The sequence below is a fragment of the Micropterus dolomieu genome, linkage group LG02, assembly GCF_021292245.1.
Source record: "Micropterus dolomieu isolate WLL.071019.BEF.003 ecotype Adirondacks linkage group LG02, ASM2129224v1, whole genome shotgun sequence".
In the NCBI taxonomy this organism is placed as follows: Eukaryota; Metazoa; Chordata; class Actinopteri; order Centrarchiformes; family Centrarchidae; genus Micropterus; species Micropterus dolomieu.
The window spans coordinates 2,525,179-2,539,990 of record NC_060151.1 but is presented as its reverse complement, the minus strand read 5'-3'; the positions used below and the strand labels follow the sequence as shown (position 1 = coordinate 2,539,990).

The following is a 14,812-nucleotide window of genomic DNA, read 5'->3' as shown; positions in this document are numbered from 1 at the left end:
ATTTTGCTTAACCAAGTACTACCTGCTTGTATTTTGTCTAATTAATGTTTCTGACATTTTTAAATGCAATTGTAGGCCTATCTACCTGTGTTTAAAGTACAGTAGGTTTTTAAGGTAACAGAAAAGTTAACACCTTTGCAGCAAATTAAGAAAACAAACATGCTTTTAAGACATAAATTGGTTTTATTACATAGTATTGTAACTAAGTATTGTGTATATATATATATATATATATATATATATATATATATATATATATATATATATATATATATATATATATAAACATAAATATGTAACACAAATATGCTTCTTTCAATCTCAAGATGCTACATCATGTGCTGTGACAAAACCAGAGCTTTTTTCACTAATTTGTACCATGTATCATCAAAAGCAGAACCTTTACAGCCAAGCCATGATGTTGCCAAAGAACACTGGCTGAAACTTTTCAACAGGGTAGAGACCCTTTATTTGGCCATAAAATGCCCCACAACTACATATACAGTACATGTACATACAGGTGTTAATAATGTGGAGGCACAATGATGATTTGGTATAAGAGGTCTTACCATCCAGTACCCTCACTCTAACCCACCACTCTGACCAGCAGTGCCACAGGATATCCAACAGGGGACATACTGTTCTGCCCCGGAGGATAAAGATTATTTATTTTATATTTTATGAAATCACACATAGACACACAAAAAAATTAGGGCCATGTGGTAGAAAAGCTTTTGACTTTTGTAAGTTGAATCTCAATTTGAGAAAAGATAATGTTTTCTCCCACAAAGATCTTCACAAGTCTTCAGGACATGTGGCCAGGAGGAGGTGGGGTCAAACTGCCATCCTTTTTACCTGCGGCATCCTGCTCCACCTCCTGAGCCCCCATTTGGCCGTTATCTTCTGTAAAACATCCATTCCACAAAAAGTAAGAAAGATTGTTGGTAACATCCACCCAATGTGATAGTGATGATGAATTAACAATCAGCCATAATATTCCTATTTGTATGGCAGGTGTTGCCGGTAAGTATGGCTCATTTCGGATTTATTTTCTCACTTGAAATGAATGGAATAAAGTGTGTAGAGCCCTTGAAGTTGCATGCACAAAACATTTCCACAAACCTTATGGTGCGCTCTTTAAACTAAAATTCCTTCTGAAAACCCAATGGTTTCTTGTATGTTCAGTACAAGTTAACTATCCCACAAGAAAGCTTTTGTGCTGGAAACATACTGAAGCTTGTGTACTTAGATGTATTCAGAGTGGCAGCAGAAGGCAACAAATGGCTTCTGAAAATAATGTGATGACAGCAGCAGCAATGTCTTTATGTCTAGGGTCCATGATGAAAATATAGCTCAGTGCACTTACATTTTGTCTCCTCGGTGCAGAATAACAGCCACCAGACAGCAACTAGTAATATATTAAAACTTCATTAAGTTATAATATATTTGCTGTTCATCAAAACATTCATTTCTGTGGTTTGTTAAGACAAATAAACTCAAACTTGAATGTGTCTGTGGACAAGAACCAGAGTTTCTAATGTGCTCTACACTATTACCAGTGCACACTGGAAACTGTGGGATTTCTTTCTGCATGTCACTTCAGGAGCCCTGTACATATTATCAAAACTGAACATATTATTTCACAAAAAAATAACACACCAACACTAAATACAGCAATGCAAAGAAATGTCAAATCAATCTGAAAACAGATTTTTTTTTTTTTTTTTTTACATGTTGGCATGTGTCAACTTGTTTGGATGAAGCATGACTAACCAGCTGTAAACAATTCAAAGATATGAAATCTGTACACATTTTTAAAATAAAATGAACCAGAAAATATTATGTCTATTACATTGTGACCTCATTAGAGTTAATTTAATGTAAAACTCTCTTCTGCATCCATCCAAGGCTACACACCAGCAAGAACAGAGGATGGGCGAACAGAACAGAGTTTCCCCTGAAAGTCTAAAAGTTTCTTTTCAAGACTCAAAGTCACTTGAAGCTGCTGAAAGACTTATTTGAACAACAGCATATCGTTTTGTACAATCAATATACTTCAGCTCCAAAGCATTCATTACACGAGCAGAGCCCTAGCTCTAACCAAATCGGCAGCTTGCAGAACACATTAATTTAAAGCTGCTGCTAAACGAACACAAACACACAATAAATAAACAATCAGCGCTGGATGTAAAGTAAAAGTACGGCAGAATTTATCCAACTGATTCTGAGAGTTTGTGCGTTGGTAGTTTTGCGATGTTCAGTGTTACAGACACCACTGACTTGGCCTGTGACATCACCAGCGTAACGGACCAATCAGCTGCTGTTTGCTCCCAATGCCTCCACCTGCGCCTGATCATGCTCTGAAAGTAAAACTGAAAGTCGGAAACAGCAAACACTCTCGCCTCCGAAGAATCCCTCCTGATGAGCTTACATTCAGCTTAACAAAGCGAGTGCATTGCCCTGTCTCAGCTGAGTTCCAGCTCCATACTGCTCACTAATTCAAAGCAGATTGTCAGTCCATTTGGCTGTGCCTTAAAACACCTGCTTCACAGATACGTCTAGTGAGATTCCATATTGTATTATAAACTATTAAGTATGTTGATTTTCTAAATACCAACTGTAAAAAAAAAACCCAGCACACTACAAAGATCAGTACATCACACATACTGCATAGTATGTAGTATACAATTGGGGGCTGTTTTAATTTGCTGTCTGAGTCCCACATCCCGACCTTCTTCTCAAATCAACGATGATTTTTAAAACCTGCATTTCAAAACAACTGGTATGCTTGAGTGCAGTATTTGGCACTACATTATTTCATAAGTGCAGGACAACAATGTTTTGTCCTCTACTGACCTCAGCACTGGTTACACAGAAGTGAACTGTGTATGAGACAGACTGCAGGGACTTCTGTCTGCAGGGAAGCAAAACTCTCCCTCTTTTCTCAAACGCAAGCACAAGGCTCTGTCAAAATAAAAGTCAAATACAGAACGTCCCTTGTTAAGACTTTTCACCCCCTCTTCCATGACAGAAAAAGCAGTGAAAGAATGTAAAAGGGGCGGAACAAACAGGGGGTATTGCAGACATGATCTGGAAGAAGCAGGGTTGTTTGGAACAGTGTAGTTAAATGAGGACAGAAGTGTAGGGTGGACCACGTCAAATCAAATCCTTCGTTCTCATCAACATCCTTGCTTAAATAGTCAGACACTCTAAATGTTAACAATTCCCCTACTTTATCTCCCCCTCACTCTTTAACTCGGGACCTCCACTGCTGGGAGCCAGAGGAGCAGGGAGGGGCTCAGAGGAGCATCCGGACAAAGTGAGGCACCTCCTGCTTTCAGATCAGCCCAGCGTCCTTGGCCATCTTGTAAAAGGCTCCTCTTTGAGCGATGAGATTGGAGGGAGCATCAAACTCTGCCATCTCTCCCTTGTCCAACACCAGGACCCTAGAGGAGACAGAATATTTATGAAATCCTTTCTGTGCCGGTAGAACAAAGACAATCCAGTACTGCAGTTGCTTCTTATACTTCTACAATAAATACTAGGGATGTTCCAATACAGTTTCAAAGATCGGGATCAGGGCCACTCGTATCGGCTTTACCTGAGCCTGATCCTTTGTTTTGCTTTAGCGGTAACCCAAGAGTCATAAATGGAGAGGAGTTTGTGGGGCGGCACTGGAGCTTTTTGGACAAATAAACACCCAGAGCCATAAACCAGAGGAGTTCATTTCTTTTATTAGATTAAGATAATTTAATATTTCAGTATATTTTTCTTCCCTCCCGCTTCTCAACCTGTCTGCTCCAGTGAGCCACCAAATTTCCATCCGCCACTGTCGTTATTGTTGCTGGCACCCAGAGCTCTGTGGCACTACTTCTCATTTGTACAGAAACCAAACAAAACACGAGATTGCTTGGAGTAAAAGAGGAAGTTGAACTACATGTGGTAAATTCTGAAAATATGTGTTTGTTACTTGATTCCAGCTGGCGTTGTGCTTTACTATGAAACATAGCCCTGATCGATCCGAACGTCATTTAGAAAACAGGCAGGGGTGGGGGAAAAAAAATCAATACAGCATAGTATCTTGATATTTGCCATGGCAATACTGTATCGATACACGGACGCCAAGTATCGATATTTTATTATATAAATTGCAGATGGGATTTAACTTTTTAGTACTAGAATAATAAAATCTTTTGCTTTTTTAGTCCACTAGAAAACTTAACAGGACCATATAGAGGACTGAAAAAGTGATATGAACAAACAGAGAAATGTACCTTTTTAGATAAACAGATGTTGACAAAGTTTGACTTTAGGGACCTAATTGGAAGTTGGAAAAAGGTAATAAATTGCAATAAAATCGAATCGCAACATAAATATCGTGATAATATCGTATCGTGGGGCCTCTGGTGATTCCCACCACTAAAAACAAGCATTGTAAAAGTAGTTTGCTTATCATGCCGCAGTAGCAAACCAGATTCAAAGGAAATATGGGGGCAAAATAAATGTGATTGTGACATCCCTAATAACTAACTCTTCATTTGTTAGTGCTTAAACATCAAATCTGCCTCATGCACATGTGTGTGAACGCTCTTGTCGGCAGGCATGCAACATACCTTATCTCATGATAATGACAAGCTAATGATTGACATCTCCACATGACATTAGGATCCATCCAGTATCATTAGATGACTAAAGGTTCAACATAAATAACTACTTATTTTGAGATAATGAGATGACAATCCCATTATAACACAAAATTAGCAATTAAATGCAAAATAGGTAGGTGTATATTACAGCAGTTTGTGTGTAGTGTACAGTACCTGGTGTAATCCATGATGGTGTTAAGGCGATGAGCAATTGTCAGGACGGTGCAGTCCTCAAACTGAGAGCGGATGGTGGACTGGATTAGGTTGTCTGTCTCCATGTCCACAGCTGCTGTGGCCTCATCTAGAACCAGGATCTTGGTCTTCCTCAGCAGAGCTCTGGCCAGACACAGCAGCTGCCGCTGACCCACGCTGGAGGGAGGACACAGAGACGTGCTTAAAAAGCTGGAAGCAGCACATCAGCAAACCATTAAACACTTCCTGCAGATGTTTCGCATCATAAGTGTCGGGTCATTTAAGCAGCAAGAAGGCTTTTACTATGATATATCTGTGCAGGAAGTGCGTAAGAACGGTGTTAAAGAGAGAGCAGCAGAGTGGTGAGTATGACATGACCATATGTTGGTAAACACAGAGGAAGTGTTAAGTTTCCATTAACAGCAAATTAAAATGGAAGCAGCATAAATACTTAGGTCTCTTGTTTAAGGCTGTTTCAAACAAAAGCTGGCTTCTCTCTGCAGTTGAGGTAAATGATGTTTTTGATAATTTGAGTGGCTGTATATGAAGCTGTTATACCTGAGGTTCTCTCCTCCTTCACTGCACTCATGGCTGAGTTTGTTGGGCAGGCCAGACACAAAGTTCTTGAGATGGGAATACTCCAGAGCCCTCCATATTTCCTCATCAGAGTACCTGTCAAAAGGATCCAGGTTCATCCTCAGAGTGCCTGAAAACAGCACTGGGTCCTGAGGAGGTGGGGAGAGGGTCAAGGGGATAAGTTAGCTGTGCCGCATTTCTAGGTCTCCTCCGTAGAAGAGTGGCACCTACGAAACCCTCAGAGGTACTGAAGCTGCACAGATCCACCAAAACCATCATTGTGAGTTCTGTCCCTAGACACCAAAACTACACAATTGACACAGTGGACTAATGTATACCATCTGTGTGATGAGGCCATCCTCTGTCTCACAACACAGACTTTCAAGGAGTCTCCTTCCAATTGGGATACAGGTGTTGTTCCTTTAGCTTGGAAATACAGGCTGAATAACGGTGCAGGCTCTAGTAGCCATAACAACATTTTTCAAAATGTAACCTGGGACGAGCATTCATTTCCATCCCTAGCAGACCATTCAGGAGTCATTTCACTCCATGTCCTCCGTGCACTGACCTGTGGTATGATGGTGATTCTGGAGCGGAGCTCATGGAGGCCCAACTTAGCAATGTCCACCCCATCAATGAAAATGTGGCCCTCGGCTGCCTCGATGATGCGGAACAACCCAAGTGTCAGGGATGACTTCCCCGCTCCAGTGCGCCCCACAATCCCCACCTTATGGGCAGATGTAGCAGCAAATATGACGGGCCGTAGAGATAACACTTAAATACATCCACCAACACAGATGTAATGCACAGTCTCACTCACTCACTCACTCGCACCCCCCCCCCTCATAAGTTTGACCACAATCAACAATTAGACCACTGAAGTGTAGTGATGTAGAGGCAGACCTTCTCTCCTCCATTAATGTAGATGGTGATGTCGTGAATGGCCGGGTCCAGATCGTGGCGGTAGCGCAGGCCAAAGCCTCTGATGTCTATGCAGCCGTCTGTGGGCCAACCTGAGGGGAGGCTGGAGGATTCGAGTTTCCACTCTGCCTGGTGGTCAGAGGATACACATTTAAATAAGCACATGAACATCCCCCACAACTACACCATCCACCCTCCTACATTTCTATGGCACTATTTTTTCTTGTGTCTAACTAAAGAGCTGGGATACAGTGGTGAAGAAGTATCTTTCACGTCAAATAGAACAATTAAAAGTATTCAATAGCCATAAAACTCATGTACTGAAGTATAAGTACTGAAAGACTCCACCACTGGGAAAACTCAGACATCATCAAATGCCATGCACTGACTAATAAAACTAAATGTATGTCATCGAAACAACATATTATGCCATACATGTCCAGCCCTACCTACACTGTGGGTGCAGATCCAGCTGAGATGACAAGACATTGAAACCCCACATTTTAATTGAAAATAGCACAGAGACAACTTATCAAATGTTGAAACTGAGAAATGTGTTTGTTTTTGGAAAATGATATGCCAGATTTGAAATTGATGCCACAACACCTTTCCAAAAAGGTGGGACAGTGGCACCAAAAGACTGGAGAAGCTGTGAAATGCTACAAGAAAACACCTGGTGGAACATTGGAACAATTAGGTTAACTGGCAACAGCTTAGTAACATGATTAGAAAGACTCCTTTTATACCCAACTCAAAGATGGGGAGGGGTTCACAACTCTGTGAAAGATTGCACTGGTAAATAACTATTTAAGAATAATGTTTCTCAACATAAAACTCTAAGAATCTGGGTGATTTCATTGCAATGTTTCCCCCCTTCTAAGGAGTTTCTGTACGCAATGGTTAAGGCCAAAAAAACAATATTGGATGGCTGTGCTCTTCAGGCCCTCAGATGGCACTGCACCAAAATCGGACACTTCTGTAGAAGACATCACTGCGTGGGCTGACGAACACTTTCAAAAACCACTGTCAGTGAACACAGCTCAGTTGAAACTCTACCATGCAAAAAAGGAAACCGTATTTAAACCAGATAATGAAACGCGGCCGCCTTCTGCGGGCCCGAGCTCACTTAAGATGGACTGAGGCGAAATGGAAAACTGTCCTCTGGTCTGACGAGTCAAAATTTGATATTCTTTTTGGAAATCACAGACCCTGTTTGCCCAATGACAAAGAAATTATCAGTCTATAATTTTTATGGTAGGTTTATTTGAACAGTGAGAGACAGAATAACAAAAAAATATTCTGAAAAACGCAAGACAAAAATGTTATAAATTGATTTGCTTTTTAATATGTGAAATAAGTATTTAACCCCTCTGCAAAACATGACTTAGTACTTGGTGGCAAAAGGTTTGCACACATCTCAGGAGGGATGTGATCCTGCTCCTCTTTGCAGATCTTCTCCAAATCATTAAGGTTTTGAGCCAGACGTTTGGCAACTTGAACCTTCAGCTCCCTCAACAGATTTTCTATGGGATTAAGGTCTGGCCACTCCAATACCTTAATGTGCTTCTTATAAAGCTTCCTTTTGTTGCATTGGCTGTGTATTTTAGGTCATTGTCATGCTGGAATACCCATCCACAACCCATTTTCAGTGCCCTGGCTACTTGTGTCTCGCCTGTGGGGCTGCAGGCCGCAGCTTGTGCTGAGGGGCTTCGACCCCTTTTAACCTGCTTGCAGGTCTAGTTTTATTTGAATCAAACCACCATGCTGCTGTCTGGACACCAGTGAGAAAAGTCAGAATAAACTTTCTAGTTTAATGGACAGTAAAAAACAGGATTCTAAATTGAGTTCTAAAAGTTTCTTGGACCCTTAATCCTAAACTTAAGTCCAAACCCAGCACCATGAAGTAAATCCTCCCTCCAAATGTTTGTTTCTTTGTACCTCTTTCTCTGTGTCAGCGTACTCTTTCACTCTCTCCACAGCCACTATGTTGGTCTCCACATCAGAGGACATCCTCACCAGCCAGGTCAGAGAGGCAGTCAGCTGTACGTGGGACAGAGGAAAGCAAGGTAAGTATGAAATCTCAAATTTATACAGTCACTTCACAGATCCACCCTAATACAATGGAGCTGAATGGGATCTAGAATTTAAAAAAATACTTGAAAACAACTCAAAAGCCATGAGTCTTTCTAAAAAGTTCACTTCACAAACATAGTTTTCCTTCATTTCACATGTTACCTGCTAATTAACATATAACATATGCAATTTCTTAGCTAAAACCATACAGAACTTTACTAAATCATATCACTTAAGTAATATAAGGAATATATTTAAAGAATGAACAGAGTTATTAATCAGGCAGCTAGGCTAAACTCCTTTTAGATAATTGGCTGTCACATTCATGACTGCAGGCTTATTTCTGGCACTGGGGTGCTTCCCAAGTCTCTTAATTGCATCCACGTTTCCCCTCACTTGTGTCTTTTCCTTGCATCTCAGTCCTGTCCAGTGGGGACGCATAAAGAGACAAAACAAAATCACACGAGGAGAGAAGACATGAGGAAATATGTTTTTAGAGATAAGAGACGTCTTTCCTCCAAAGCGTAATGTGAAGTGACGTCCATTTCTGAGGTCGGATTTCTCGCTCTGTAGCCGTTTAACAAACACCTGCACATGAAGAACAACCTGCAGAATGCCTTTATACTATTTATTCCTTATCTGCATCAGTATTTATTAATATTCTGATTGTGATAATCTTTTATTCAATAAGGGGGCGTGTCGGCCAGTGAAAGGCTTCGGTGAAGGCTGGTCTCGTGTATCCTCGCTCATGGCTCCTCACTACACAAATAAGAGCTTTGGGACGGTCTGCAAGATGGTGGACCAGAAAAACATCCGGTTTAATTGAGGAGCGAGGAAACGACAAATAAAAGACTGGCGTGCACCTTTTGTGTCTGTGTGCTGTGGGTATGGCTACTACTCTCTCTCCTGCAGGGCTCCTGATTACCTGCTGAAAGCAACCTATAGGAAGGAGTGGTTTCTGACCCATCTTTTCTGCCCCTGAAGAAGACCTGAACTGGAACAGGTAACGTAGGTGTGAGTGTTTACCTGGAGGGCATAGGAGATGGACAGTCCCATGATGCCTGGACTGAGGCTCTCTCTGGCCATGACAGCAAACAGGGCAGCAAATGACACAATGAAGTTTCCTACAAACTCCAGGCGGACTGCCAGCCACCTACACAAACACATTCATTGACAAAATGAGGAAAGAAGACTACTGTAGGTACGTAGCACATTTAATCCAAATGAAGAGGGAACATTTGAATTGATCAAAAGAATCCTTGTAGTTAAGTGTAATAAGAAAGAGTAGTAACAATGTCCCTAACCTGTTTGCTACTATGCTGGGGTAGTAAGCCTTCTGATTGTGGTCAACGCGCTGGTCACTCTCACGGATGAAGCGTTCCTGTTCACCAAAGGCTCGGATGACGGAGGTACCCAGCAATGTTTCATTGAAGTGGGTGTAGATGGGTGAACGGCTGACTGACTCCAGACGCTTCAGCTGGCGAGAGGACGCCACATAAAACCTCTGGACAGAGGAAGGACAGAGATGTCTAACTTCAAAATCAGCAAAAAGTGTGGGGACTGTAGACTTTTTACACACAGTCTCCATGTTTAGGCAGCCACAATGTAAAGAACATGTATGAAAGAAAAAAGTAGGCGTTTTGCCTTTATTCCAACTCACCTGCACAAAAAAATAGAGCACACCAAGAAAAGGAATGATGATGGCAACCAGCGGTGTGGCGATCAGGATGATAACACATGCACCCAACACATTGAACATGGAGCCCATGAACATCTTAATAATGCTAGGGATCACTGAGTCAATGGTGTCCATCTCTTTGGCAAAGCGGTTGACCAGGTTGCCGCTGGGGGTTCGCTCAAAGAAGGACATAGGTGAGCGCAGGACGTCATACAGCATGGACTGGTGGAGGCAGCGGGACGCCAGGATGCCCCCGATGGACATGGAGAGAGAGTAACCAAAGACTGCCACACCTGAAAAACAGCAGTGGGGTGTATAAGGTAAGGTAAATTAATATTTTACATTCAGCGGTTATCGAGGCTTGTTACGTTTAATAGCTCCGTGTCAAAGCCTAGATTTCTCCCAGTGTTGGGATATTTTAGAGAGCTAATTTAGGCAGACGTTTCATAGTTTTGATCAAGTCAAAATCAACAAAGATGACGATGCAGTTTGCAGTGCAACGCACATTTCACTGTATCTAGGGACCGTCTTAAAAGTGCAATACAATCCATTTTAATAACTTTTTTGTTTTTCTACATAAAAATCTCAAACCACTGCCAATATATAGTTACCACCCTTAATCATTTAAGTTTGTATATGAGAACATGATTTTGAAAAAATGAGTTCTGGAAAAAAAAAGATTAATTAAGCACATTGCAAGGGTGTAATTTCAATAGCTTGCTCATATTGACATCAAATCACCTCTCATCTGTCATGGAGATCATCTAACAACATCTTTTACAGCTGTTAGTTGTTTTTTTTTGTAATGTTCAGATGTTTTTATTAAAAGGAGTATATATTGAAGATTTATTTTTTTGCAGTTTTTTTTAGCATGGCATCAAATTGGGTATCAAGAATTGTGGAATTTCCTGGTATTGGTATCAACTACTAAATTTCTACTACTAAAAATCGTGACATCCCAAATCTGTTCTCATGAAAATGAAAGGTTGCTTTGATAGCGGCCTTCAGCTCGTCTCTAATGTTGGGTCTGGTGTTATCATTTTCCTCTTGGTAATAGCCAATTCGCCTGACCTGAACCTGCTTCTGGCTATGGAAGTCTAGAAAGATCTGATAGGTCAGGCGAGTTCACTGGCCAACCAAGCACAGTAATATCATGGTCAGCAAACCGGTTACTAGTGGTGTTGGCCTTGTGGGCAGGCGCCAAGTCAGCATCTCCATAAAGCTTGTCAGCAGATGGAAGCATGAAGTGCTCTAAAATCTCCTGGTAGACGCTGCAGTTGTTGAGATTTTGTTTCCTGATTCAGAATCTTGTTAGAATGAGTTGGGATGTGTTCAGTCTATGTGTCAACCAACAACTTTCCTGTTCTTCTGGTGTGTCTAGTAATATCTCTGTATTGTGTATCCGTGTCTCCCTCCCCTCACACTCCTCACCCTGGGAAAGGCCAAGAGCTCCATACACCCCGAGTCTCATCATCCTGTCAGGCTGAGTGCCATTAACCACGGGGTCGTCAGTCCACAGGCTCAGCCAGTAGTTTGAGAACAGGGAGCCCAGGTGATGGGCGAGGAACAGCAGCAGACTGATGAAGGACAGAAGCATTCCGATGGCTTTCAGATAGGCCCAGAACACAGAAAGCTTGACCTGGGGAGGGAGAGGAGACGTGCTGGGATGAGGCTGTGGTTCGGACCATCACATACTGCACACTGAATTCTTAAGTGTGACTTTTCCTCTAGAACCCACCTGTCCAGTACTGGCTTTGTCCGCCTCTGTCAGCTTGCCCACATCGGGGTTCTTGGTCTTCTTGCTCAGAATGTTGTCCTCCTTGCTCGTCTGGGACGGTTGGGAAACACTGCTGACACCCGGACTGCTGCTTAAACATTGACATACAAAGAAACACACAAACAAGCATATATGTGATAATGAATTCTTTGCTTTATATAATATACATCTACATCAAAGGTCTGCCTTCGGTTTCACACTCCGGTCTGGAAGCTAAGCAGGAAAGCTAACAGCACGTTTGTTGGCTGGTGTAACTTTAGCTGAAATTATACAAAGAAAAGTTAATTAGCTGCATAAAATTACTACATACTTGTCCAGGGTTGAGAACACCAGGTACAAGCTTAGAATAAACAGAGGTGCAGCTCTGTCTTGTGCACATACTGTACATCCTGATAGTAGAAATATATTTATATTAAATGTTAGGAAAAAGAAAGCACAGTGGTGATGATTGCAGAGCTTAGGTTTGTAAATTAGGGATGCAAACTACTCCTTTTATGCTAATGAGGGGAACGACGTGGCTCGTGGACATACAGAGCACACTGCTGACAAATTTCAATATACCCACATTTGTATACAACATGCGATACGTGCTGTTTCGGTGTTTTAAATGCAAATATAAAGCATTTCTGTCCGTTCTCTAATAACTCAGGACTTGAAGCTCTGCAATGTGAAATTCCTTTTATTCACTCTTTGCCAAAGACACACAGAGCGGAACAAGCAGCCTTGGCGCGTCGGTTATGCTAATGAGCTTAAGAACATTCACCTCCTCATGAAGAGGTGCTGTTTATCGGGCTGAAACAAGGGATTTAGATTTTCGTTATTTAAGTTTGTCCAGTTAAGAGAGTTTGGTGAATCCACCTTGGAATACTCATCCAAGCAACAAAAAAAAAAAAGAACAAAAAATCAGAGAACATTAGGATAAGCATACAAAAATGTTCTTGCATGAGGCACATTCTGTATTATTCTTAATGGTCCAGTGTGTAATATTAAGGAGGATTTATTAAAAGAAATGCAATATAATATACATAACTACGTTTTTAGCGGATCCCCTTACACTGAAGTCACCATGTTTCAACCCTCACAACTAGATGCCACTAAAACACACTGAACCTTTAATGTTACCAAACCCCTTGCGTAGAGGCAAATCAACAATGACCGACAGGTGTTGTCAGTGTCTCCCGATACATTTTATTTCTCTTTGCCATAGAGATCTGTTGTTGTCCAGTATAACTCACCCAACAACAGCAGTTGCACTGCCATTCTCTAATTTTTCTTTGGTTCCACTCTTTGGTACAGATTCTAAATGTAGGAAGGAAACAGTTTTCATGAGAAAAGATTGATCCCTAAACATTCTCTGCAACCACTGCAACAACAACTGAGATCCAAAACATTGTTCGTGTTCATGGAGCATTACAATTATAAACCTCTCCTTGTTGAAATTTAGCTAAATAAATAAAATACTTGTAAATTATGCATTATTAAATTTTCCACCTGACAGCCAAGATATAAAATCACTGCGGCTGTGTAAACGCAGTGTGTCTCACCAGTGTCATCGGTGTGCTCGACAGCAGCGTATGTTCGCAGAAACTCAGCGAAGGCTCCGTCTTTGGCCATGAGCTGCTGGTAGGAGCCCATCTCTGTGATCTCTCCCTCTACCATGACCAGGATCAGGTCAGCCTGGGGCAGGTAGCTCAGCCCGTGGGTCACAAGCACACGAGTCTGCACACATCCACACACATTTAGCATGCTTGTGTGTAAAAGGTGACACCTGTACAACTTTAAAGTTAATCATTACTTTGTTCATTCCAAGTCCGCACAATCATAAACATTTAAAAACCTTTAAAACAAGTGGTACCGGGCGCCTGAAAGCTCAGCTGGTGGAGCAAGTACCATGTATCAAGGCTGAGGGCTTACTGCAAGAGCCTGGGTTTGAATCGGGCCCATCCCCTCTCTCTCCCCTGCCTTTTCTGTCTCTCTTTATTATAATAAAGCAGAAATGCCCCCCAAAAAACAAAACACTACTGTGTTCCATACACAGATGTCAAAAACCACAACATTTTGTACCAGATAATACCAGACATAATCTGTCCCACTAACACTTTACCCTTGATCCCCATCTGAGTGAGTCGTTTAATTCTGTTGGATGGATAAAATAAGATTTTTCCACAGACATTCGTGCTCCCTTCAAGATCCATTCCAATGACTTTGGTGATTATTTTGACTTTTCCCTTAGTGCAACCCATAGGCTGAAATTTGTTTTTTATAGACTATTAGCACGCTAGCATTGTCACAGCGAGCATGTTAGCATGCTGACATTAGCATTTAGCTCAAATCACCACCATCAGTACAGCCTCACCAAGCCACTATCATGGTTGCAGACCATTAGTCTTGTTTACATTTATTTAAATTAAAATGTTGTTGCTTTAACAATCAAAGAGGGGCTGCACAGTGGATACCAGATGCTGTCCAGCTGAAAGGCCTGTATGTTTTCTTGGCATAAAAATGACCGAAAATCAGGTAATTTGCACACATTCACATCTAGAACACTTGGTTCTCTATACTAGTCACTTGTTGCAAACTTTTTCATACTTTTTGTCTATGCTCATAATCTGCCTGCCTGTGAAACAACATAAATCAGTATGAATAATTAGCAATAAGCAGCAAATTGAAAATGTTACCATACAATGAACCTTCATATGGTGCTTTAGGCTGTTGAAGCTTGAGATCATACACACCTTGTCCTTCAGCAGTCCCTGTGGGCCGATGACTTGATCGAAGATGTGTTTTCCTACGTGAGCGTCGACGGCAGAAAGCGGGTCATCCAGCAGGTAGACGGCGCGGTCACAGTAGACAGCCCTGGCCACGCTCACTCTCTGCTTCTGACCTCCAGACAGATTCACTCCCTGCACAGAAGAGAGACAGACAGAGATGCTGTACCTTGTGTGATGT

General features: G+C 41.6%; 1 protein-coding gene across 2 annotated transcripts in view; it reads right to left on the bottom strand.

Moving 5' to 3' along the window:
• Nucleotides 1-439: 439 nt before the first annotated feature.
• Nucleotides 440-14,812, bottom strand: part of abcc1 (ATP-binding cassette, sub-family C (CFTR/MRP), member 1) — a 37,157-nt gene continuing 22,784 nt past the window's right edge. The window contains exons 18-31 of one of the 2 annotated variants that reach the window (XM_046076432.1): nucleotides 14,599-14,766; nucleotides 13,408-13,582; nucleotides 13,099-13,162; nucleotides 11,825-11,954; nucleotides 11,518-11,725; nucleotides 10,069-10,379; nucleotides 9,713-9,912; nucleotides 9,435-9,561; nucleotides 8,274-8,375; nucleotides 6,318-6,464; nucleotides 5,983-6,141; nucleotides 5,397-5,563; nucleotides 4,821-5,015; nucleotides 440-3,446 (exon numbers count right to left, since the gene is read on the bottom strand). In XM_046076432.1, coding sequence (XP_045932388.1) covers nucleotides 3,338-3,446; nucleotides 4,821-5,015; nucleotides 5,397-5,563; nucleotides 5,983-6,141; nucleotides 6,318-6,464; nucleotides 8,274-8,375; nucleotides 9,435-9,561; nucleotides 9,713-9,912; nucleotides 10,069-10,379; nucleotides 11,518-11,725; nucleotides 11,825-11,954; nucleotides 13,099-13,162; nucleotides 13,408-13,582; nucleotides 14,599-14,766 — 2,262 coding nt within the window. In that variant the 3' untranslated portion in view covers nucleotides 440-3,337. The remainder of the gene's footprint in view (nucleotides 3,447-4,820; nucleotides 5,016-5,396; nucleotides 5,564-5,982; nucleotides 6,142-6,317; nucleotides 6,465-8,273; nucleotides 8,376-9,434; nucleotides 9,562-9,712; nucleotides 9,913-10,068; nucleotides 10,380-11,517; nucleotides 11,726-11,824; nucleotides 11,955-13,098; nucleotides 13,163-13,407; nucleotides 13,583-14,598; nucleotides 14,767-14,812) is intronic. The other variant, XM_046076441.1, reaches the window with a different exon arrangement.